Consider the following 25042-nt stretch of genomic DNA (forward strand, 5'->3'; position numbering starts at 1 on the left):
AGGGATGTCAGGGGCATCAAGAAAAGCATCTCCAGGTACATTGATAATAGGAAGAACAGAGGAAAGTGGGTCCTTTCAGGAAGAGGATGGGGGACCTGGTTACCCAGGACATGGAGAAAGCTGAGATACTCAGTGATGGTTTTGCCTCGATCTTCACTGGCACATGTTCTGGCCACACTGCCCACACTGCAGAGGCAAAGGCAGGGACTGGCAGAATGAAGAACCACCAGCTGTGGGATGAGATCAGTTTTGAGACCATCTAAAGAACATGAAGGTGCACAAGCTCATGGGAACTGAGATACATCCACAGGTCCTGAGAGAACTGCTGGATGATGTTGCTGAGCCACTACCCATTGTATTTCAGGAGTTAGGGCAATCCAGTGATGTTCCCACTGATGGGAAGGCAGGATGATCAGTCTCACCTCTGTGCTGGGCAATATCATGGAGCAGAGCTCTTGGAAACTATGCTGAGGCACGTGGAAAATAAAGTGACGATTGGTGACAGTCGACACGGAGCTGTGGTCAACGGCTCGGCTCGATACCCAAGTGGAGCCCAGTGCCTGAGCCCACAAAAGCTATTATTTTGAAGCAGCATCTGTGGCTGAGAAAGCACACTAATTTATTGGAGGCTGTGAGAGACTTCTACATATTTTCACATTCTTACATTCTTCCTTAAGCATCTCCTAGCATCCAGTTTTGGAGACAGAATGCTTTTGATTTAACTCTTTGGTTATGTTCTTGTAACTGAATTTTAGTAGGGATTTTCTCTTTTTGTTTGGTTCTTATGTTTTCTTCTGTATTTTCTAAAGATCTGTTTTACTCTGTGCAGTTACAGATTATTGTTTCTGAACTTGTAATGGAAATCTAGTCAATGTAATCTATTTCCATCCATACAGATAGGTACATAGGCTGATTTAAACACCTCTCTTGTTTCGGGTATAAGCTAATGTCTCTGAGGGTGGCCAGCTATCCTAACAATGCCTGATGAATCCCAGTCTGGGAGCATTAAGAACAGGCTTTTTTCTCAAGTAACATATGTGAACACTTCTGGAGGCTGTTTGCAATGACCTGATCCATAACTCATGAGGCTCATTGTTTGATACCAACAAGAATTACAAAATTAAGGTTGATGAAATAACTTCTGCTTCACATCTAAAAAATATCTTTAATAAGGTTTTCATTGGTTTCTAAACATGGGTAGAGATTTTCCTAATATTCATCCACTGAGAAATTAGGAAAAACGTACATGAACATTATAATCAATATTAGTCAGATAGCAGGATATTCTCTTCAAGGCATAACCTTTTAGATGAAGCTTTACTATTGATCTCTAAAGTCAGCATTTTTCCCCTTGCCATTCTCATTGGCTGAAATGTAGCAGGGAGAATGTCCCCAGTAGATGCGGGTTACACTGTGCTTCAGCAGGGTTGTCACGGCGGAGCAGAAACAGTAACTGTGTTCTCATGTACATTTGTTGCTGTGGGTGTGTTATATATTCAAATACAGGCTCAGCCACATTCACCAAATCCATCCTAGAGTATCAGACCTCTATTTCTATGGCATTGAACTTAGATGCTCAGGTCAATCTGGAAGCATCCTAAGGCTTTCACCAAGCTTTTAATTCCTGGATTATTTTCTTCTGCCTGAAGTTTCCCTTCTGCTTCCCTTTTGTTTGCTACTAATGCTTCATCTCTTCTGGGAGGGTGATTCACAGTTAATCAGCTCATCTATTCTGAGCCACTCACACCCAGGGCTCCGTGGCCAGGCCAGCAGGCACTGCTGGAACCCCTCGCTCTCCTCGGGGGCTTTGCTGTCCCTGCTGGCCTGTCACTGGGACACAATTACATCAACCATTGGGCCAGCTGCAAACGGGGGAGCCATCGACAATTGCAGAAAATGGGATTTGGGGTATTTAATGAGCAGCTTATTTACATGAATACACCAGGTAAAGCAGGGGAAAAAAGTTCTACAGCTTGGAACATAAATTATCACTAGGCAGATAGAGAGAAAAATTTCCTGCACTTGAACAGGAACGTCTACATCATGTTTAACATTTTTTTCCCCACTTTCTTTTCTACAGAAAATACAGTTTTCACAATTTGAACAAATATTTAAATATTCAGTGTTTATTCAATTGAGATTTTGAATGAATTCTCCTATTTTATTATCAACATTTGGGGAGTACAAGCATGTTCTGTGTCGTAAATTCTGGAATATACCTGATTTTGCTTGCTTCATATATATAAAATACAGTTAGAAAGCACAGTACAAATTCCATATTAGTGTCTGTTTTATCTTTTAAGTAGAAGAAATTCTGCACACTCATCCTGTCCTCACCTTTCTGGTTTCCTCTGACTTAGCATTACCAGATTTACAAGCTCACACCTGTTTTATTAGGCAGTCTTTTAAACAGAGCTTCCATAGACTGAATTTGCATGTTGCCAGACCCATTAAGTGTGTCTTCTTTAGCAAGGACAGAACCTCACAATTTTCCATACACATGCCCATTTATTTTTATTAATTAAACTCATCCTTATTAACTGTGAATTTGATGTAGGTAATCCCCTTCTTGAAATATACTATAATATTGTTTTTCAAATGTATTATCTCATGCTTATCACATGACCCATGTGAGTGTAATATCTCCTGCTCAAAAGTTCAGGCATACACCTGCACGAGATCCTGGTTGAGAAATTGTTGATGAACAGATACCAACATGAGGTTGCCCTTATAATTCTTCCCTGGGGTAGGAAAATATGCTCATTACAAATCAGTCACCTACAAAACAAATATTTCACCAAGACATATTTAAATGAAGTTGCCAAACTATTTTTCCTGACATTTGCGAGTTACCAGCCACTATCAGTTCATCCACCACCTCAGTTATCCAGTCCAGTTCACAGAATCCACCTTTTATATCTTGTTTTCCCCAAACTGGGCTGAATGCATACTTCCCAACCAGTCACTTTCTCTCGGAGAGGGTTTAAATTGCTCATTTGAATCACCCAGCCTTTTATTCCTTAGTATGTCCAGTTTAAGAACTATGAAACATAAACCAGTCTACTACTCTTGCATACATGTCCCCATTAAATATTTACTACATCTGTTCATATTAATAAGTTTACCTTTAAATCTTTAAAAAGCTCACTACACAAAGCAGACCAAAACTAAAATTGTGAGTCTGTAGCTCTACCTCTTAAATTTAATGTCAATCCATGTTCCAAAAAAGAAACATGTGATGAAATGCAACAGTGATGAAATGTAAGAAATTCTGTTAGCCACTCCCAAAATGCTGGGGGTTTTCCACATTGTTATTTTACACTGCATCAGCATTGTATTTACCAGCTTCCTTATTCTTTAACTCATTACTGACCATAGGGTTTTTTTGCTTTTGCAACTGATTTTAACAATATTTCTCTAAACTCAGCAGCACTTGATGGTTACATGTGCAACCCTTAGTGCACCGATATGTTTAAAGGTTAGAATATCCCTGTCTGAACACAGTAATTTTGGTTACAAAGCTACTTTACATGGATATGGGAATGACTGAATGAGACAGGGAACAGCACTTCAGATCAAGCAATGACTCGGGGCTGGGGACAGGAATATCCACAGCACAGAACAAGCCAGGGCTCAGCGCTGAGGTCTGAGCTTACACATGGCTGCTGTGGCAGAGGCTGTGGGTGGAACCTGTGGTGGAAGCACCTCATCTCAAGTACTCAAATTAGTACTAGAAACACTCCTCCTCATCTCCCCAAACACGTCTTTGACTTACTGTAACTGTGAATAAATCTTCCAGGACTTTTTGCATAGTGTTTAACACGTTTTAATTTTTTACTTGAATGAGGGTGGTATGATTTTTTCCTACCCAGGCTCTCTGGGGAGCAAATGGGATATGAAAGGATGGGATATACTCTCTCCCATCTGAAGCTGACTAGGTTCTCCAGCGAAGCACTTGGTGTCCACAATGATTTGCACTTTGGAGGCCTTTTAAAGAAAAATTTTGAATTCTTTCATTCCTCACTGTAGATCATCCTCAACTCTGAATAAAGTTAAAAATTGCTACATTATACTAGAAATGCTCCAAACCTTCCTGAAAATCCTGTAAATCGTGTTTAATGAAATAATTGGCTACCTGTTTGTTCCTGTTTGCCAATTCCAACACGGCATGTTTCAAAAGCTATCTGTGATTTTTGAGTCAATGTAAGGCATGTTTTCAGCAGACTGCATTCCATTTCTGAGAAATCTCCAGGCCCCTTTATGACCTTGCTTGGCCTTGAGATTCTCTCTAGACATGTTTTACTGTCTTTTCAGCCGCTTTGGACTCTGTGCCCACAGCGCACAATGCTCTGACACAGCTCTGCCAGACACCCCTCCCTCTGCCTCTTTCCTTTGACTTCTGCAATCCCTGGACATGGAATACCTGTTCCTGCCTGAGACTCCGGCCTGTGCGCATGGGGACGGCTTCCCTCTGCACGGCGCTTTCCGAGATGGGCAGTCCTGCTCATCATCTGGCCTGGATATCAGTGGGTATTCAGGGCTCGGGATCAAGCTGGTGACGCGGTTTGACCCCGTCAGCCCCAGCTTGGCCCTGCTGTTCGGTGTCACTCCAGGCCGCTCTTCAGCTGCTAAAGGCGGCGGGCAGCTGAGGAGGCCTGAGAGGAGCGCGGCCGGTCCCGCCTGGCTCTCCCTGAGGGGAGCGGGGCCCGTTCCGCCGCGGGGTTCCCGCCTGGCTCTCCCTGAGAGGAGCGGGGCCAGTCCCGCCGCGGGGTTCCCGCCTGGATCTCCCTGAGGGGAGCGGGGCCCGTCCCACCGCGGGGTTCCCGCCTGGATCTCCCTGAGGGGAGCGGGGCCCGTCCCGCCGCGGGGTTCCCGCCTGGCTCTCCCTGAGGGGAGCGGGGCCCGTCCCGCCGCGGGGTTCCCGCCTACATCTCCCTGAGGGGAGCGGGGCCACTCCGCATTGCCATTGCCGACCCCCGGCGCTCCCGGCCGCAGTCACAGAGACACAGGATAGGTCGGGTAGGAAGGGACTTTTTGGGGCATCTGGTCCAACCTCCCTGTCCAGACAGTCATGAAAACACATGGTACAGGATTGTGCCCTGACGGTTCTGGAATATTCCCCGTGAGGGAGGCTCCACATCCTCTCGGGACACTCTGTTCCAGCGCTCGGGCACTCGCGCAGTGAAGAAATCCTGTCTCGTGTGTTCGGGTGGAACTTGCTGTGCATCAGTTTCTGCCCGTTGCCTGTACTCCTGTGGCTCGGCACCACGAGCAGTGCCCGCTCCTTTCCGTGACGGTTGCCCCGGACAGGGACACACCGCCCGCCCCGAGCCCCGCCGCACTACAGCTCCCGGCAGCCCCCGCGCCGTGACTCGGCCGGGGCGCCGCGGCGCGGGCCGGGATGGAGTGAGGGGCGAGCGGCGGACAGAGCGCGGCCCTGCGGCCCCCGCCCGTGTCTCGCTCCGCCCCGGGTCTATGCGGCCCCCCGGAGACCATGGGATCCAGGATCAAGTGAGTGCCCTCCGCAGCTCTCCAGCCCCGCTTCAGGCCCTCGGGAGAGCGAGAAGGGGACTGACTTCCCCGCCCTCCCTCCGCTCCGTGTGAGGCCGCGCGGGCGGGACCCCGGCCGAGCCCGCGGGCCTCGGGTTGGGCGAGAAGGAGAGGGAGAAGGGGAGAGAGCGCTCCCTGCCCCGCCGGCCGGAGGGACGGCCAGGACGGGCCGTCCGACCCCGCGTCCGGGCGAGACCCCGGCGGGACCCTCCGGCCCTGCCCCAGGAGAGGGGCGAGAGCCGACCCTGCCTCACACCCAACCCGCTGCCCCTCCCGCTCTCGGGGCCAGGCGGGGAGGGCAATGCAACGTTATCGGTGCAGGCCTGAGGGAGGGCGGGGGTGCTGTGGTGGGAACATCTTCATTGCCAGCACAACCGACGCCTGTTCGGGGTGTGGAGGGGTCGAGGGAGTGCAAATTTCTTTGCCCAGGTTAGAGCGTGCTGACGGAAGGACTACAGTATGCCTAGGAGATAGCCAAAGTGCATTAGCAAAGGGGTTTGGGGGAAGGAGAGGAGTGATGCAAATGATTGATGTGCTGGGCCTGCAGATCCATGCCCTCAATGTTGGTGTTTTTTTTAAATTTTCATAAAATTGGTAGTTGATTTATTGGTAAGCCTTGTTGCTATGTTTGGTATAATCACTTTAAAAGTCTCAGTTTCTTCATATGCCATTCCAGGAAAATTCAGTTTCTTGGACACGGGTGGAGGTGTAATAAAGATATTACCAAGCAGGGAGTGCTGACATCTCTGTGTGTGAAACGGTTATAGAGTGGAGAGACCCAGGTAGAATCTGTTTTATTCAGCAGGTACTGTCGAGCACTTGGTTTTCCTTCTTGAACACAGTGTTCTTCAGGATTACACTGGACTTTAACTATTCAGTTGTTTTGTTTAACTTGAATACAAGACTGGAAGGGACATAGTTTGTGTGCTGACACATCTTCATGTTCCCAAGCCCATAGGCTGGATAGATGAAAATGTGTCTTTTCAGCCAGGTGTCTTAGGAAAATGTAACCACATATAATGAGTGTTTGTGATAATAGCACTGTGGCAATTGGTTAGTTCCAGAAAGGAATGAACCTTTCTTTCTTCCTTAAGCATACTGTGGGCATGAGTTTTGCACCTTTTTGGAGTATGTGTTCTCAACTGTTGCTGCAGAGAAATGAAAGCCTGAGAAACTGGTTAAACTCTTACAGTCAGATTCAGGTAGAATTGACAACTGTACATATTTTGGCAGCAGAGCAGACTGTATCTCTAACTTGCACCTTCAGACCCTGCAGCAGTCACCCTTGCTTGGATCACTTCAAGATTATGATCCAAAATGACTTCTTATGATGACCTTATCTGAAATCTATTAAGCGGTTGATGCTTACTTTAAATGCAGTTTGTTTTGTGGTGCAGACTGAATCCACAGGCTGCGTTTGCCATCTTTGGGTTTATGGTTGCTGATTGGACTTTGGTGGCTTTGAGTAGGCTTTGCTAAATGAGAATGTCATCAGGCAGGTGAGATTCTCCAACTAGAAACTGGTGTCAGGGAGATGTAGCTGTTAGAAATAGTGCAGCCAGCGGAGTTAAGGACTTTTTCTGTGCTAAGTCTTTCAGTGTGAACTTGTCTTTTAAGACTGCAGATAAAACCCCTGTCTTTCCCAATCACCAGAATTGCAGAGGTAATAAACCCAGGTAAACATTGCTTTTCATTCTTGGACTTTGTGAGAAAGCATTTTGTCCACTGGCTGATTAAGCAACTTTGCCTTGAGCAACACTTAATAAACTGCTTTTTTCCACTTTGGGCAGAACACTGTGCCTGAGTAGCGTAAGGATAAAATTTCAAAACAGTCTTAAAATATATAGCATGAGAGAGCCTGTCTGAGTAAGAGGCTTTTCTGGTCTGCCTTTCTGAGCTGGGTGTTTAATCCAGCAAAGACTTTAATGTTGGTAACTTCCTTATTGGGACAAGTTGGAACTGTGAATGGGAGAACTGTTTGTTAACTGGGAAGGGTGAGGCACATCTCCTTTAGGGGTGTCACCAGTATGTGCTGGAGCCCCAGTAAACATCCAGCAGTCAGATCCCTTGCTTCTTGCAGTAGATTGATAACTGTGAGGGATGTTAAACTGCTTGGCACAGGATCCCTTGCATGCACAGTGACAGACTCTGCACAAAACCTGGGCATATCTGTCAGTTAGATTTCTGATGGGTGTATAATAATGAGTCATTTGAGTGAAAGATTGCTTAGAGAAAAGTATCAGTAGCTGCATCAGACTGAAGTGAAAGAAATCAAGGAATTGCCAGCAGTCCTGTAAGCTTTTGGCTTCTGTATAGCTGCAGGCAAAAAAAAAAAGCTAAATAGAGTGTTGGGTTACAGTGCTGGGTTAATCCTGTCTCAGGGAATGTGCCAGGCACTCTGTGCCAGCCAGGTGAGGTAGCAAAGGAGCCTTGTTAACCTGCTGCTGTCACTGCTCCCGAGCCTTTGTACTCCATGTTACAAGACAGAAAGGACTTCTTATTTATTTATCTTAACTAATGTGTCAATATCAATCTGTTCAGAATGGCATTGCACTGTAAAAACAGTTGGCATGTCCCTTTCCAGAGGTGGTTGTATTTCACTGGTGACACAATAGATGCCAAGTGTACATCTGGGAAAGCTTTCAGAGATTTAACAGAACGTTTGTTATATGCTAAGATGAAATATTATCTATCTAGGGAATACCAGGCAAAAAAGTTAAATATATAGAAATTAATCAAGGCTTCTGTTACAGTTTCTGAATTGATTTAGTGATTACAGTTTTCTGCTAATAATTTACTTTCTGCAAGAGTTGAGCAACTAAGTCTTGTTACAGGACAACTAATTATCAGGCAATGTCCGACTCCTGTCTTATGCCTCAGTTCTTAAGCAGAATGATACTTTCTGTCATAAATGCTACTTCATTTTCCTATGTGTACAAAAAAATGCTCCTGGCAGAATTGAAATAGGCTGTAGATATGTAAAGTATGTACTTCCAGCCATCCAGCTTCGGAGAAGGGCTTGATTTAATTTTACTCTGAATAAATCTCTTACAGTTTGGTAAAAACTACATTTTTTTGATCATAAAAGGTGCATAAATACCTTATTTGAAATGTCTTATTTCAGTGTAAAATTGAATTTCATACTGATTGCTTTGAAATTGATGTTATTTCTAGATCAGAGATTTGAAGTAATTCATAAAAATAGCATTTATCACAGAAGCATTATTTTCTCATACAGCTCCTTCCTAAGTTAGTGTTTACAAAGAAGTATTACATTTCCTTCTGAAATTACCTAGTTCTCAAATAGGTGAGGTATTATGTCTTTTTGTACCTCTGTGTCCTATGTATTTTTTTTAATTGCATCTTATTGGTCACTTGGTAAGTGACCATGGGAGGAGGGAAAACTTGGTGTGTGTGTTCAAGGCTCTTGTGCTGTGGAGGATTGCTGGGGCTGGGGCTTCTGTGCAATTCTCAGGTGGCACTGGACTACAGAATACACATTTCTGATCATGTCTATGCTGTATTTGCAAACTGTATGAAGTCTCATAGTGACTTGTTTCCTTAATGCCTCTGAAAAGTTATAAAATATCCACAATCCAACAATGGCTTCATTCTCATACTGAGGTGTTGGTTGTTGAATGCAGCCTTTAATACCGAGTTTCTCACTTGGGAAGGCTACTTTAATTTCACTGTTCATAGAAATAAATGGACGTTTGTCATGGAAAATTAAAATACAAAATGTGATGTCTTTTTGTCTGAAAGTTTTGGAATATGGTCTGTGCTCCTGCCAGCTGTGTTACCCAGTGCTTTCACTTAAGAATTTGAACGTGGGTTCTAACATAATACTAAAAAGGTGTTTGTTGTTTTAACCATTAGCTGTAAAAATATAAAGTTTATAAACTTTTAATTAAGGAAACAGAGTGCTAAAAATAAAGACACAAACAAGGAGGGTATGATAAGGCTGCCCAGCAATGTGTATAAAAGGAAAAATGCATGTCTGGTGCTCTGTGGGTATCGTTCCATCCTCCCCCCGTAGCGGGGCTGTCGGATGGAGCTAAAGCCCAGAATTTGCAGGTTATTGCTGCAACTTGAGTAGCACAGCGAGAATTACGCAAGATTGCTCTTACATTGCACAATAACAGCTGACTTTGGATTTCTCATAACTTATGAGTGTAGTTTTCTGAAAAAACAGCTACTTAAGACAAATCAGTTGGGAACTGGTGGCAAATGAAATTACCATTAATTGAGTTGTGAACCATTGTTGCTCCTGAGAGGTGCTCTGTAAAACTGAGGAGTGTGATCCTGTGCTACTGAAAGCAGTGGTAGCTTTTCTGTCAGTTTAAATAGGTGTGGGGTTTGGCTTAGAGCCACTTGAGTTAGGCTAAGTGGGCCTGTGGCATGGTTAGAAATGTTTTCCTTAATCCTTTTGGTGTTAAAGTAGGATTAAAAATAATATAAATTCTCTGAAGAGTTAACCTGAACTCCTTGACATGCTTATATGTTGGGTTTGAAATGTTGGGTAAGATGAGTTTAATTTTGAAATTATAATTCAGTCTGGAATTCTAGCATATATATTTATGGGTTTTGTCATTATTTTTGTCCTTAGCTGCAAGGAAGTTACAAAATTCACAAGTAAATTATAGCACAGCAATTTCCTAATGTTAGTTTGCATTAACACATAGGAGACAGTATTATCACCATACAAGCAGCTGTAAATTTGGAACAGTAATTATGCAATTTTGATTCTTGATTTTAACCAGAAAGTCTAAGAATAAAGTGTCACATGTTCAGACCTGCAAAATCCTTATTTTAGGACTACAGTCTCTTTAATCTCATAACAAAATATCTGGAGTAGCTAAAATTGTTAGTCAGGAATTAAGTCAAAATATTCTTTCTTATATAATCACCTGCTGCCTTTGCATGCTCATTATGAGATGTAATTCCAGAGATGTAAATCCAGAGCAGGAGTTAAATTAGTAAGAACTGAAAATATACACTAAATTGTTTGTTTGTTTGTTTTGAAGTAATATCATTAACTTCTTACTTTTACTACTGATATATTTATAACTCTTGAGCACAGTAAATCTCTTTCCTCAAGCATCATTTACATCTTCTAGCTCAATTTGGTATGGTTTTTGACTGTCACACTTATTTCTATGCATCTGGCAAATTTCTGGATTTAAGACACTGGAGTCTCATGAGACCAGCCTTGTGTATTTGTGATATTCTCCAGCATGGCAAAGAGGTAGAAATATTTTGACAGGTTTTAAAAAGGGGCACTGTCTTTATCCTAAATACAGACTCTTAAGTTTTTCAGTGTTGTGTGCAGAAAGTGATTTTGCCTCCTCTTGACTGCATCTCCTTTTTTTTCCCCCCACTTTTCTTGGGCAAATAGATGTCATGAAGTTGAACTCAAGGGTCACAGTAATGAAAATGTGAATCTGGGTGCTGTTTGTCCAGTGTTGGACAATGTGACTTTTCAGTTTGGTGAAAAGTTCCCAATACTTTTTTTTCCCTGAAAAAATCCCTGTATTTGGCACCTTACAAAGGTCTGATGAGAAATCATTCAAGGCTGTAAACGAAGAAATGAGGATTCTTTAGTTGTTATTGTACTGTGTGCATGCTGAGAACCCTTTCTGACTGCCTCAGTGCAAGTGCACTTAAACCAAATTCTAGTGTGCTAAATACCTTCTTTTTGTTTCAGACAAAATCCAGAAACTACCTTTGAGGTGTATGCAGAAGTGACCCACTCAGGAATCAGTTGCATTGGGAAAGGTAATGTTTTGCACTGTTTCTACCTATTTATTGGCTAAAACTATTCTTAAGAACCATATATTGTGACATAATTAAGTATATTTAACATTATGCTGTTCTAGCTTTTAAAAATATCTCAATTACTGTTTCTGTGGAATCTTTTACAGTTAGGACTAAGAAATTTATGTTTCTGTATCTGATTGTGGACAATTTTCAGGTTTCTTTGACTGTTTTGTCTCTTTTTGTCTTTTAAAATAGAAATAACTATTTTCTTGACTAGGTTGAAAAAGTAAGTGCTTTTTCAAATTGGTATTTGCTGCTCATATAAAAAAGGGTAGTTTTAAACCAAAAAAAATACTCTTAAAACATCTTGTTTGGAATTTGTTTTACTTCATCGTTCTTACTTGTCTACAGAAGTATTTTTATCTGCTCCCAGGATTCTTGCTTTGATCAAATGACTTTATCTGGAAAGTAAGCATAGATGCAGCTTATGATTTGGTTAACTGTTTTTACCATTGTTATAAAGTCATAATTACACAAGTATTTTTATGTAATATTATTTTTTATAAGTATTCCTATGTTTAGGGTAGAGGATTTTTTGATTGCACTTTTATCTCACCTGAGGAACTTGATCAAATAAGCAGGAAAAGCAAAGGTTGAAATTCATAATGCCAAAATGTAGTTCAAGGTACTGTTATGAGGGTTCAGTCTCTAGAATGGTACGAAAAGGAAGTTTGTCAAAATTAAATAATTATGATTAGTCAGCATGTACTGAAGTAGTATTTCTTTTGTCTTTTATTAAACAATCACGTGTGTGTTGTAGATATGGTGTAATGAGCCAATAGAAAGGATTTTTCTATTTTATTGACTAGAAAGCCACTTGCCTCCTTTTATATCTGTATTTGTTACAGTCTGCAAAAGTCAAATAGCTGCAACTCCTTCCTTGCCTGCCAAAGCCTCCATAGGAGTTGTAGCTGGAATACAGTTTTGGCTTGTCCTACTGCTCTGTGCCATCACAACTATTTGATGTAACTGCAGGAGCCCTTTTAATAACTGCTCTTTGTTTCTGCACATCTGACCTGGATTCTAGTGCCAGAAAATCTGAACAAATTTGACCATAAACATTACATTGTACAGTACTAGTGTCTGGGTATAATCTTCTCTTTGAAGTTTGTTTGCATCCCCCTGGAGGGATTAATTCCCTGCTGTGGGAAGGTGGGTTAAAAAGCACGGAAACTACTTTACAGGTTTTTAATTGGAGAATTTAGTATACATTTTGTTCTATAAACCAACTGATTCTGTGGGAGTTTCACTTGGTTGTGTTTTTAGGTTTGTTGTATGCACTTGTAGGTGCAAAATCTTCAGAAATTCTTTTTAGGGAGTAAAAAAAGAGTTTTAATAATTGTTTTTACTAGCCATATATTTTGAAGTTACTCTCTCTGAAGAATCTTTTAAGAGATTTTTCCCAACCAGTTTTTTATGCTTAAGAGGTATACTTTATTCTCAGAAGCCTCATATTTGTGTATACCCAAATATTTTGTCCTTCTGTTTCAAATGAAAGTTGTCTTGTTCTCTGCAGTGTCAGCTGTATTTAACAGTTGTACTGTATCCCAGGCAAATCACCATTCCAGAAATACACACCTAGAAACTTCCATGTAGTCTGTGTCCACTTTCTGGCTGTCTGTTCCATGCCAAAACCCTAAGAATATAGATTAACTTTTGGGTTTTTTTTGCAGTTGGGAAATGTATGTTGCATGGCAAGGAGCAGCTACTGTTGAGAGAACTAAAATGCATAAAAGTTGTGTGAGAAGCAAGTTATCAGGCAGGTGTGAAACTATTTCTCCCCGTTTAATTGGTCCCAAAATTAACTAAAGCAGCTTTTTTTGAAGTTTGTGTCTAGTATAATAGTGCTGTTGATACTTAAAATGCTCTTAATTTTGGTATCAATCTTCTGACTTGGTCTTGAGGAGAAAGAATTGCTCCAAAGCTGTAACTGTCCTAGTGTAGGGGATTGTCTGGCTTGTGGAGGGTAAAACTTGCCTCCATTTTGTTATTCAAAAATTTGTGTAGCTGTCATGGATGAAGCCCAGCTGGCAGCTCAGCCCCACGCAGCCGCCCGCTCCCCCAGCCATGGTGGGATGGGGGAGCAAACTGGAAAAGTGAGAAGGTAGCAAAGGATGTTTCCATGTGACTGTGAAGTATCAACTGAAATTTTAAGCTTTAATGTATTTCAAAGTTCACAGTCAGCTGCAGAAGGGAATCTGTTTCTGGATTCCACGAGAGATACCAATAAACCAGACCAAGTTCAATGGAGGACCGCAAAGGTGGAGAGCGAGCTGAAGCACTGCAGTGTGAGGAGACAAGAGTGCTGGGCTGGCCCAGCCTGGAGGAGGCTCCAGGGAGCCTGAGCAGCCTTCCACACCCTGAGCTCATCGGGATGAGGTATCCGGGCTCGCCAAGCGATGCGTGGCGGGAGGACAGGGTGCAGTGACAGGCTGGATCAAGAGACATTCTGAGTGACTGTGGGGACCCTGTTCACCATGAGGAGTTGGGTATTAGACCAGCTCACTCAAGAGATGTTGTGCATCTCCACCCGTGGAGGTTTTCAAGACTGAACTGCTTCAAAACCATGAAGAACCTGGTCTGAGCTCACACCTGGCCTGTGTTCGAGCAGGAGGTTGGACCAGAGACCACCCAAGGTTCCTTCCTGCCTCAATTATCCTATGATCCTAAGATTTGATTTGTAGAAGTGTAAGCTTCAGGATCATCTGGGGAATATTTTGTACGCTTAATAAGGTGCAAAGAGAAAAATGTCATTGAAACCAAAGAAGTTGGAAAAGCAAATGTTGTTTTATTCCAGTCCAGGCAGAACTTTGCTAAACCACAGTGAAATGTGTGAACTGAGAGTGGAAATGATCACTGGATCAGCTTCCTGTGCTCTCACTGTCCTTTCCCCTCAAAATTGTTTAGAAATAATAATCATCTGTGCTCATTGTATATTTTTGGCACATTAAATCTTTGGTAAATTATACAATTCCAGCATTCAGTTGTATTTAAAGGTGGTTTTTGTGCTTTTCTTTGTTGAATTCACAGGTCTTACTTGGAAACTTACAGATTTTTCTTACTTAAGTAAATGTGATGTCTTTTTTTTTTGAGAGCTATGAAGCAGGATAACTTCAACTCTGGCTGCATGAAGATGAGTATTTCTTATTAAAGATATATTTCCTTAGGAGAAGACAGCACCAAGCCATTTTTTTGCCTAATGATTGCTGTATCAATGGAAGCTGTTAATTCTCCTTTCTGAGAGAACATGCATTTGTCCTGTTCTTTCTTTTATTACCAATATACCTATAAAAGCTTTTCTTGTTGTCCTTGGTGTCCTTGGCCAGATTTACTTCTGGCAGGGCTTTAGCTTTCCTAACCTGATGCCTTGCTGTTCAAGCAGTTCCTCTACGTTCCTTCCAGGCCATGTTTCCCTGCTTCCACCCTCTGGAAGCTGCCTGTTTGTGTTTAGTTTGTCCAGGAGCTCCTTGTTCATCCTTAGAGGCCTCCTCTCCCCTGATTTCCTCTTTGTGGGGATGCATTGCTCCGGAGCCCGGAGCCTCCTCACCAAAAGTGAGAAGCTGCAAATCTGAACAGAGCCTGTGTTTTTACAGTGACAGTACATGGAGTTTATCTAGTGAGAAATCTGTGTTGTGTGTGTCAGGTATAAGTATGTCAAGCATAGGAACTTTGCAATTCTAATGCTTCTCACCAGCTCCCACACAATTACTTTCAGAAAAAGAGGGAAAAATAGCCATGGTTTTATTGTAAAAATGAAATATTTTAGGGAAGAATTGGCTCAAAGTAAAACTAGTAAGTTTTGTGTCTCTCGTGCATGATCTTCTCTCATGCATTGGAATTGTTACATGATGTGGATAATTAAAAGCTTTTTATGAAATACTGCTATTTTACTGGATTTCTTTTCCTATTTTTAATCTTTGTGTAAAGGAAGGAAAAAAGCATTTTATAAGATTGTGATTTTTTTATTTGTCGTGGCATTTCATAATACTGAAACTTCACAGAAGGTGAGGCAGTAAATTACAAAGGACTTTTATTGTTTCTTTTACAGGAGATAACTGCTTAAACTCACTTAAGCACTCCTAGATATCCAGTTCTATGCTATTGACACATTGTAGAGAAGTGCATTGCAACTGTTTCCTATGTGTTTAATCTCAGCCAGAAGATTGTTTTGTGTGAGTTTTTTGAGACGCAGAAGTAGAAAGGATCTCCTAGCAAATTTAGTTTAAATACCTTTATAAAGAAAGTGAAAGCTTACTACTTGTGAAATTTTTCTTTTAACTTTCAAAGCACTTTATGATCTTAAAACTGCTGCAGATCATTCATCAAAAATAGGATGTGACAAATTTAAGGCTGTTGCTGGACTTCAGCCAAAGATTCTCTCTTGTTAGAAAGGGCTGTGAGGAGAATTGTAGTCTGACTGTCAAACTGTTCATATAGCAAAAGAGAATTTGTTAGTCTAAAGTAACTGATCAAAATAGTCTCTGAAGTAAGAGCATTTGAAAGTAAATGCTCACAAGAGTAAAACACCCCCTACACCCCTGTCTGGGAGGACGTACCATGCTTTTGTGTGGGGTTTTTGTGTTCTTGCCAAAGCAGACATTATAAAAGTATGTCAAATCTGTAGCTTTACCATGTAGTGTGCCAAAAGGCCTTTCTCTCCAAGGACCTCATTTTTCATCTTTTTGTGAGTGTAGCATAAATTCTTGCTGTGTGTTCAAGGAAAAAGCTGAAATGGTTTAGTACAGCTAAAGGATTTCTTTCTGAGTGTTTTTTTAAAAAACCATGGTAAGTTAGAAGCCTAAATGCGACCGCATGGACAAAGTGTAAGTATGTTAGAGTTTAACAAATGTTCACTGGATTAGGAAAGGAAATGTAGTTTATGCTACTTCTTTTATGACAGAATTTAAAAGATCTTGCTGTAAGACTCTCCATGTGCTTCTTTCTTTTCTGGAAAACATACCGCTAAGTTGAAAAGGGAGATGAATCTTAGAAGGAAACTATTAACTCTGAGGTAGTTTATCATTGTTTGAGTGAAAGGATGAAATTTGCATTTGAATTGGCTCCTAGAGTAGCATGTACTACTAATCTTGTTCCTACTAGAAGCTTGTGAGTAGTTTAAGTACTTCCTTCTTTACTTTTCATGTTCTAGCCTTGAGTTGTAATAGCTCTTTCCCTCCCTTCCCCCTTCCCAGTAGATCACAAATGTATAACTTAAACTAATCGAAGTCCTTAACTCTACTGGGAGAAGTCACAATGTACTTGGGCCTTAAAATTATTCTGCAGTTGCCACTGTGGTTTCTGTGGTAGGACTTTCACAGGTAGAGAGAACTAGCAGCTTTCTGTCTCTTGTCAGACACACTGCTGCTCCCTACCATTATCTTTTGTCATAGATTATAATGTTACATAGCAGAGCAGTGCCTCCTATACTGATGAAGGATTTTCTTGAACATAAGCAAAGTTACTGGACTAGGATTAAGTTAAGAGTTGGTCATTCAAAGGTTTGTAAACCTTACCCGTGCACCTCTCACAGCAGCCTTTATTTTTTTTAGAATGAAAGCATTTTATTGGTTCCAATATTGGCCCATTCTGTATTGAGAAATAGATAAAATGTTGAAGGTTTAGAAATATCAAAGGTAGTGCAGAATGCAGGTCTCTTTCCATTAAATAAGGGCTTTCTGTTGAAGGGGCTGGAATTCCCATATCACAAGTTTTCCTATCCCATCTTTACAGTGTTGTGTTGCTACACCAAACTTCCTAAAGCAGGATTGGAAAAGTAACCAAAGCTAAGTAGGTAGGTGGTATTTGGGAATTCTAATTCTCCTAAGCTGCTGCTTTGTTTTTCTGTTTCCATTTGATTGCTTTGCTTCTAAGTACAAACAAGGTGGAAGATTTTAACAAAGAGCTTGCTGGGACTGCAGTGTCAGGGTAAGTCAATAGCACAGTTTGAGCTGTTTTCTGTGAAGACAGTTTACAGTTTGGTTTTTACAGTGTAAATGAAATACAGAACTCAATTTGAAGAGAAACTCACCTTAGGAAAAAAAATACTAGAATCTGTCATTTTGCAAGTCATCATATATTTTATGTAACACATTTTTAGGTGTATTCTTATCTGATAGTACTAGATTTAATAAACCCCCAAACCAGTAATATCAAATCTAACTGAGTGTTTCTCTGTTGCTGTGAGCTATTTTGTGGGAAGAGAGCTCTTTGGCCTTTTTGCTTCATGCTTTAACTACTTCTGTCTACAGTCTTTCCTATTTCACAAGTATTTACTAATCTGCAGTATATTGCTTTGCTGGCACTGTTTAACTAGACAGAAAAATTCAGCACAGAAAGTCTCACTCACAAGACTTTAAACTCTTTTGTTGATTTATATTTTTTTAAAGGAGCTTGACATCTTCATCAAGTTCACAGTGGGCCTGCTTTGTTTGCTTTCTCTTGAATGCTTGATAAGATTTTTCTTCTATTGTTTTGTGCAGCAAGGACAGAACTTGCCATGGCTGAGGTGGTTTTTTTGTAAATCCACAATATGGTCATTGTCTGCTGCTGAATAATTGTGACTGCTTTTTGTACAACCAGAACTAAGGCTTTGGCTGTGAACAGATTCCTTCTTAGCGTGAAAAGAGACTAATCCATGTAAATACAGCCCCAAAATAAAGCTTTACAGAAAAAGGGAAAGGCTGCTAAGCAGGAGGGCAGAGGTCAGCAATTTAACCTTTAACCTAACAAATAAGAAGCATGAAAGTTCCCGAATTGGTTTACAAAGGCAAGCTCCTGTGATCTGTCAGTTTTTCTTTTCATGATAGAGTTGGGTGAGAAAACTGACTGACAGCTAGTGCCTTTTTAACTGCAGGTTGGAATTAACTGCTAAACTGAAACTTTCTTAGGGAGGGTTTTTCTAGTGATTCTAACAAATTATTTTCATTCACTAGCAATACTTTTTGAATTTATAGATGAATTTGAGTGATTGTTCCTTTTAAAACATTCTTGAGAGACTCGATTTAGATACCCAATATTACTGAAACATTTAAGATTTCAGCATTTGAAGCATTTAGGAATTTGGGGAAGCACTTGTTGCAATTAACTCTCTCTTACTGTGCTGCTTTAAAAATAGGGCTGCCATGCCAGTAACTGCAAAGAGATTGTACTTTGAACAGAGTCCAAACGTTGATGTTAAAGGGGTGTGTGTGTGTGTGTGACTTTATTTAAGGGAGTAGTTTAAACTTTAGTTCATTCTTAGTCATAAGCATTTCCAAGGGGGTTTGCTTTTTGGTTGTTCTCAATCACAACAGGTAATCTTGTTAATGAGTGTTAACTTCTGCTCAAAGCTTAGTGCATCCGTAGTTAACCTGGATACAGACATTGCTGTAAAGGACTTTCAATTCGAGTGTCATTCAGGTGAAAGAGAAACAAAGTAGTAATGACTTTAAAGGAGACTCCCTGTGGACTTAAGAACAGGGACTTTGGGTGGTTCCTTTCCCTAAAGTTAGCACTGTCCCCTAAGTGACTCTGACTGGTCCATCCATAGTAGGATGACGCTTCCTATGACTGTTTTCAATAGAAATCCTGGAATTTAGAATTTGTGTCTGTCTTTAGTCTGTTGTCGTGTAGGTTGGTAGCTGTAGCAGTGCTTTAGGGCACTTAGCAGAGCACTGCTTCAAGGGCAGCACTCAGGCAAAGCAAGTGTGGGGAAGTAAAAGATGAACTGGATCTATTTGTATTGCTGCTTCTTTTTGTTGCGGGGAGTTCCTTGCAAGAAGAGAACGTAAACTGGAATTCAAAAAGAGGCCTGTGAGTGCCCAAGGCATGGGCTGCCTGCCTTTGGTGTGGTATTTTTTGTCATGAACAAAAAGTGACATTGTTAGGTTTTCCTGTGGTTTTTTGTTGGTTTTGTTTTGTGTTGATTTCTTCTGTTTGTTTGCGGCTTGGGTGTTAGATTTTTTATAAATTAAAATGGAGTTTAAAAGATATGATTTGAGGTTAGATTATTATCAAATAAGTGTAAAATTAATGCAAGACTATAGTTTTACTTCAGCAGTTCTCAAAACCCAAGATCAAACCTAAACAAATCCTAAACTCCACCTTCTGTGCTACTAGGGACAATTTGCATTTTGGTCCTTCTTGGACTAGCAAGTTTTGGTAAACCATTTGTCAAAATTCCAGATGCTGACAGATTTTCAGCTCCTGGGAAGATGATTTTTATGTCATTTTTTAAGATGGAAACAACATTTTATATACTTTTTAATATTACTTATTTCATGGAAGTGTCAAATAGAAACCAGGGAAGTTGGGCTTCCATATTGAGAATGATAACCTTGGATAGAGGGATAGGAAGAGACAACTGATACTGATAATCTGTTGTCTGGAATGGGTTATAGTCGAGTTTTTTCTGAACACTTTCCTGACTGGAATATCTACCATTCAAATTTGTGCTGGGATTTTAAGTGGTGGTGGAAGGAATTAGACTGGCAACTCCCATTGCATTCTACAGGTGTTAACTCAATCCCATATTTGGTTCCTTTGAAGAATCATTTACTTTGTAACTATGTAGTTCAGAATATAAATAGTGGTAACATGACCTCTTCATTAATTGATTCTTACATTGTTGCACCCCTTCAGAAAATGACTAATTTCTATCTGTAAAATACTTTGGAGATCCTTGAGGTCTTCTGTTCCAGAGGTTCTAAGACCAGATTATCACTCTGTGGAGAAACACCTATCAAAAATACTTAATGCAGACTCAAGCCAAGTGTGGGAATGTGAAGACAGAAAGGCTGGTTGAGCACCACAGTCTGGGCAGAGGCAGAGTCAGGCTGCTGGTGTTTCCTGTTGGTAAGCTGTGTATTTGACTCGGTGCTACTCCAGTGCTGTGCTTGGTGTTTGTGTGAATCTGGCACTGAGAGTGCAGACAAGCAGGGAAGGCTCCCAGGAGGGGAGGAGCAGCTCCAGTGGAGCAGAAGCTGGCACATGCTGTAGGAAGGGTCTGTAGGGCAGAGCTGCTCCGTGGGCAAGGGCGGAGCAAATGCTAATTAAACACAGCAGAGGAAAGGTAAAATGTAAAAAACCCCAACCCCAAAACCAAACCCCAACCCCCAAAACTTTCCTTGAGAGAAATACGAAATTTTCTTCTGGAGTCATGCTTCACTTGCACCTAAAGTATTTTCTGGTTTTATCGGATACTTGTCTGTTGGTCATTGACTCAGTTTAATTTGAAGAGTTTATCAAACATGTAGAAAAAATTCATTAGGGTAAATAACCCTCTCTTAAAGCTATAACCTCTGTCCACAAATGCATTAACATGCATATTTTATGTTTGCCACAAAATAATTTATTGATCTCATCTTATTCCATTTTATCTAGAGGTTATCCTGGCGTGCAGAAAAGTGTTACAAATACGATTATTTTGCTTCATTGTGATTAAATTCTTTCTACACTAAAGATCAGATTCTATTTGCCCTGTGTATTTGTTAAGGCCCGTTTGTGATGATCCATCATCTTCTTTTGTACACAGTAGTGGTAAAAATTGTTTTTAGTTTGTATTTGGGAAAATTTACTTGTAAATTATTTGCTAGAAATATCTACCACTACAGTATATCACAGTGCATCAATATTGTGTAATTAAAGAGACCTCTTTAAGGTATTTTCTGCTGGAAAGAATTAGCATGTTAAAACAGAAGTGTGCAGCTCTGTGTGTACGTGGCAGTGTTCATAAACAAGAATAGATGTAGTGAGTAAATAGAATTATTTAACTTGTTCAGTATTTTATTCCTTAATGAACCGTAGAGGTAAAGAGTAGTAAAATCTCACAATTTGCCATCTCTCTTGCACGGATGGCAAAAGTGTGTTTTGTTGCAATTAGAAATACTAAGTGTGGCATCCAGCAATACAGTAATTGCAGCTTATCATTTTGATGTATTTCTTGGTTGCTTTGCTCTACCCCGGCCATGGGATTCTGTCCTTCACTAAATCATCTTGAAACAATTCTGTATGTAGACTAAATCCTTAGAATACAGTGGGTATCAATCACATGGACAATTAAGTATTGACATGTTTTTAAAATAGTCATACATCTCAATTTTGTTTATCTCAAAGTTTTAAAAACCTAATGACCTCATTGCAGCTCGACTATAATTACCATGTTTAAACTTCTATGCATTTTTTAGTTTAAACAGCCTTTGTGTTTTTTTAAACCAAAAGAAAATTAATGAGAAGAGACAAAGAGACATCAAAGAGGTTTTCCCTCTGATTGCAGTGTTAGAAGTTTTGCCTGAAAATAGGTTACATTTCTTCTGTTTTCAGCTGAATCCTCATTAACTTTACATTTTAATGATGTCCAGAGCAAATTATACGATTATAGAAGATGCCTTAAAGGGAAGCTTAAAGGACACCTTTTTAATGTTTGTTTCTTTACTGGTGGCAGTATTTGCACCAGTATTATAAACAGCATTAGACTGCTGAAAGTAATTCCAAAACATATCAAAAATATATTCAATTTTTGCCATATATGTAGTATGAGTGTCTTAATTTAATATTTAACACAAATAGAGCATGTTATGGGGAGATCTTCATCTTGGTAGAAGAAAAATGTAAATCAGATCCTTTGAAAGAGTTTACAAATTACTTGTGCATCTTCTATTCAGTTTTATTTATAATGATCAAGTAAAATGGAGACAGATGATTTAACAAAGTCTTGGAATTGTTTTGTTTTCTTGAACCTTCCATGGAGACAATGGTTGAAGTGTTAATAAAGTGCTAGTTTGTATTTTTACAAGGACAAAAAGCATTATTGGGGAAACTTGGTAGAATTTAAATTTATTCTGTTTAGAGGAGCTTTAATAAAGGCAGTTCTGTGTTCTAACATACTTCTACTAAAAATTAAGATCGCATAATTAACTTTCTAGATGAAGAATTGTGTTGTATCAAATGCAGCAACAAAACCTTGTATTCAGTACACCTTAAACAAGGTTACCTGGAATTGGCAATAGCTGGGATGGAATTTGGACAGTTTGGAGAGAAATACATAATTTCTGACTGTAGTTCAATGAAAGGTTAGAGCAAAAGATCTTGTGAGATGTGGGGTCTTCTGTTTCCCTGTCCTGGCACTTGGTGTCAGTGCTTTATGGATAGAACCTTTGATTTTGTTGTGCTGCGCTTCAATCAATAAGTTTTTGGGAGCTGGGATTATGACAGGGGATGGGAAGAAGTAGGAGTGTGCCAAAGTACAGGTGCAAGGTAGGATTCAAAATCCAGCTGACACAGTGAAATGTTTCCATTTGTTTGAATTCTTCATCATTGATTACAGACTACTGTGTCTTGATGGAAGCATTTGATATGCCTGTCATTAATAATCATTGAATAAAGCAGGAGTTGTTAGACAAAAAGAAAATTAAGCTTAGCCTTTCCATTTCAGTATGATTTTACATCTTCTATTTCATGTTAATTTTCTGTAGAAACTTTTCAGAAATCTAAATTATCATGATTGTCTGGAAGTTATGACAGACCCAAACTGCACATCCAGCTCGGTGGACTTTATGTGATACTGTGTTAGAAAATGGATTTGAGTCTTTCAAAGGTTTGGCTCTCTGCAAGTGTGAAAACAGCTGTTGAAAGCCATGGTTTAAGTTCCTAGTTAATCTTAAGTCTTGTAGCTTTGATGCCTGTTAATGTAACTTTAGCTTGAAGATGGTGTTGCTAAAGGAAATAGCAATTTCCTGCTTTTTCTCATCTTTATTTTCTAATTATCAGAGAATTGACAATCTTTAGTTGAGATGCAGAATAAAAATACTGATTAATAAACTCAGGAAGATACAGATTACTAACTTGTAGCTGACAGAAAGATGTGCATGTTATTTTTATTTCCTTGGCAAGAAGAATTTTGTATAGAATCATATTAGCACTGAAAACATGGAATGTTCTTCCTGGTAACTTGTTCTCCAAGTATTTGCAGTGTGGCTGTTTCCAGCCAGTTATGTGTTAATGATACTGCAAGGCTGAAGCATTCCAATCATTCATATGCCTGTCCTCCCTTTCTCATAAGGGTTTCTTTGCTCAGGGTTTTTGCCTTATTCCTTTTGCTTTGTTGTGGTCAATTCAGTCAGTATAATAGCAGAGATACTGGCTTTTTTTTTCCCTTTTTTTTCTTTAATAGAGAGTTATGTTAGAGATATACTATAACAGAGATAAGAGCTATTTATGTCCTAAGCTATTGATTTTTAATTAATGTTGCCTGGGCTCATACATGTTGGCAGAATTGCTAACAGCTTGTGGCATTTTTTAATTCACATCTTCTTTTTTGGTATTTTGACAGTGTCATTCATATCTCATGAAAAAGTACCTCGTCAGGTTAAATGTGTTAAAACACCGAGCAAAAAAAAAAGGAGAGAATGGAACATAGGGCTGCCTAGAAACCTTGATCCATTGCCAAAGTATTTAAACAATTTAGTGTTTTGGTTTTCTAGCTCCAAGCTGCTTCTCAAATCCCTTGCTAATTAATCCAGTTAATTCTTTGTAGACTAACTGTATGCAGGGCTTTTTCTTGGGCCTCTATCGCTGAGAACCCTGTTTTGTTTGAAGCAAACCTAAGCTCGGTTATAAAGGTTGTAGTAACAACGTGAGTACTTGCAGATGTAAATACAGTGTTTTGAGCCTTTTTAAAAGCAGTTGTGTTTGTGTGGGTAACTTCTAATTTAATCTTTCATGTTTAAAAATTAAACATATATACTTCTATAAAAAGATGGAGAGAACTTCATCACTGGTTACTTAAGAAAAGGCTGTGGAGCCTCTGTGGAACAATTATGGCATGGAGCACTGATGTTGTGGTACTAGAGTTAGTGATATATGTTTATTTTTTCAATGAGTAAAGCATAGTAAATAGCATTAATTTCTGTTCTCAAAAAGGGTGTTTGGGTGTAGTGCTAATAAGAGCTTAGCAAAAAGGAGAGTTTTTAGAAATGACCTATTGGTGCTCAAAATTCTTCTGATGAGAGTACAACAGCAGTATGAATTCAGATCTGGGAAAAGCAGCTGGGGAGCAGAGAGCTTAGAAAGCCAATTAGACATGGAATGAAATAATGAGAACAGAATAGGTACTGCTCAAGGTGTGCTGGTGTGTGATAAGAGCCGCCCAGCTCTCGAGCTTCCTTCTAGTTTGTCCGATTTGTGAGAATGTTTCCTGCAGCATCCCTCTCCCAGAGTCGATGGCCAGCTGCACTTCAGCACAGCCTGGATCATCAGCCTGTGGAGAGAGTTTGTACAAGTGGACTCAAGTTACAGTTTTAGATTACCATTGGAATTGGTAGTGAAGGAAAAAGATTGTTTTCAACAAACCTGCTGCTAAGGGTGACCAGATTGAAACGAATCTGCAGAGCTTTGAAAAGGGCTGAAAGTTTAGTTGGGAGTTTGTGGTTTCTTAAAGCTGGGCAAGGGAAAGAGAAAGGAAATTAGTGAAATTGCTGGGCTTATGTACACCTGATTTCCAGGCTGTGACGTGATCATGAAATGTTCCTACTCTGAACTGGACTACTGGAGCATTTTGATAGCTGGATGTATGCTCTCATGCATCTTGGAAGTATCAAGTGTCTGAAAACACTTTTTGCAGTTAAAAATCCTTTTGATACCCTTGCCTTTTCTACAGTAGCAGAAATGTTTTAAATTTTTTTAGCAAGACGATAGATTT

At 40.1% G+C, this 25042-nt stretch overlaps 2 protein-coding genes across 6 annotated transcripts in view; one reads left to right on the forward strand and one right to left on the reverse strand.

The window, feature by feature from the left end:
* Positions 1 to 3737: 3737 nt before the first annotated feature.
* On the reverse strand, positions 3738 to 5496 carry LOC128798720 (collagen alpha-1(I) chain-like). Its single transcript, XM_053962497.1, has 3 exons — positions 5319 to 5496; positions 4424 to 4982; positions 3738 to 3987 (listed from the first exon to the last, which is right to left on the reverse strand). Exons 1-3 carry the CDS (start codon positions 5494 to 5496, stop codon positions 3747 to 3749), a joined length of 978 nt encoding a protein of 325 aa, XP_053818472.1. The 3' UTR covers positions 3738 to 3746.
* DENND1A (DENN domain containing 1A) overlaps positions 4980 to 25042 on the forward strand; it is a 152953-nt gene continuing 132890 nt past the window's right edge. For all 5 annotated transcript variants that reach the window (XM_053962529.1, XM_053962530.1, XM_053962531.1 and 2 more), the window contains exons 1-2: positions 4980 to 5511; positions 11255 to 11325. In XM_053962529.1, the coding sequence (XP_053818504.1) occupies positions 5495 to 5511; positions 11255 to 11325 (88 nt within the window). In that variant the 5' untranslated portion in view covers positions 4980 to 5494. The remainder of the gene's footprint in view (positions 5512 to 11254; positions 11326 to 25042) is intronic.

This window comes from Vidua chalybeata, chromosome 21, assembly GCF_026979565.1.
Source record: "Vidua chalybeata isolate OUT-0048 chromosome 21, bVidCha1 merged haplotype, whole genome shotgun sequence".
Taxonomy (NCBI): Eukaryota; Metazoa; Chordata; class Aves; order Passeriformes; family Viduidae; genus Vidua; species Vidua chalybeata.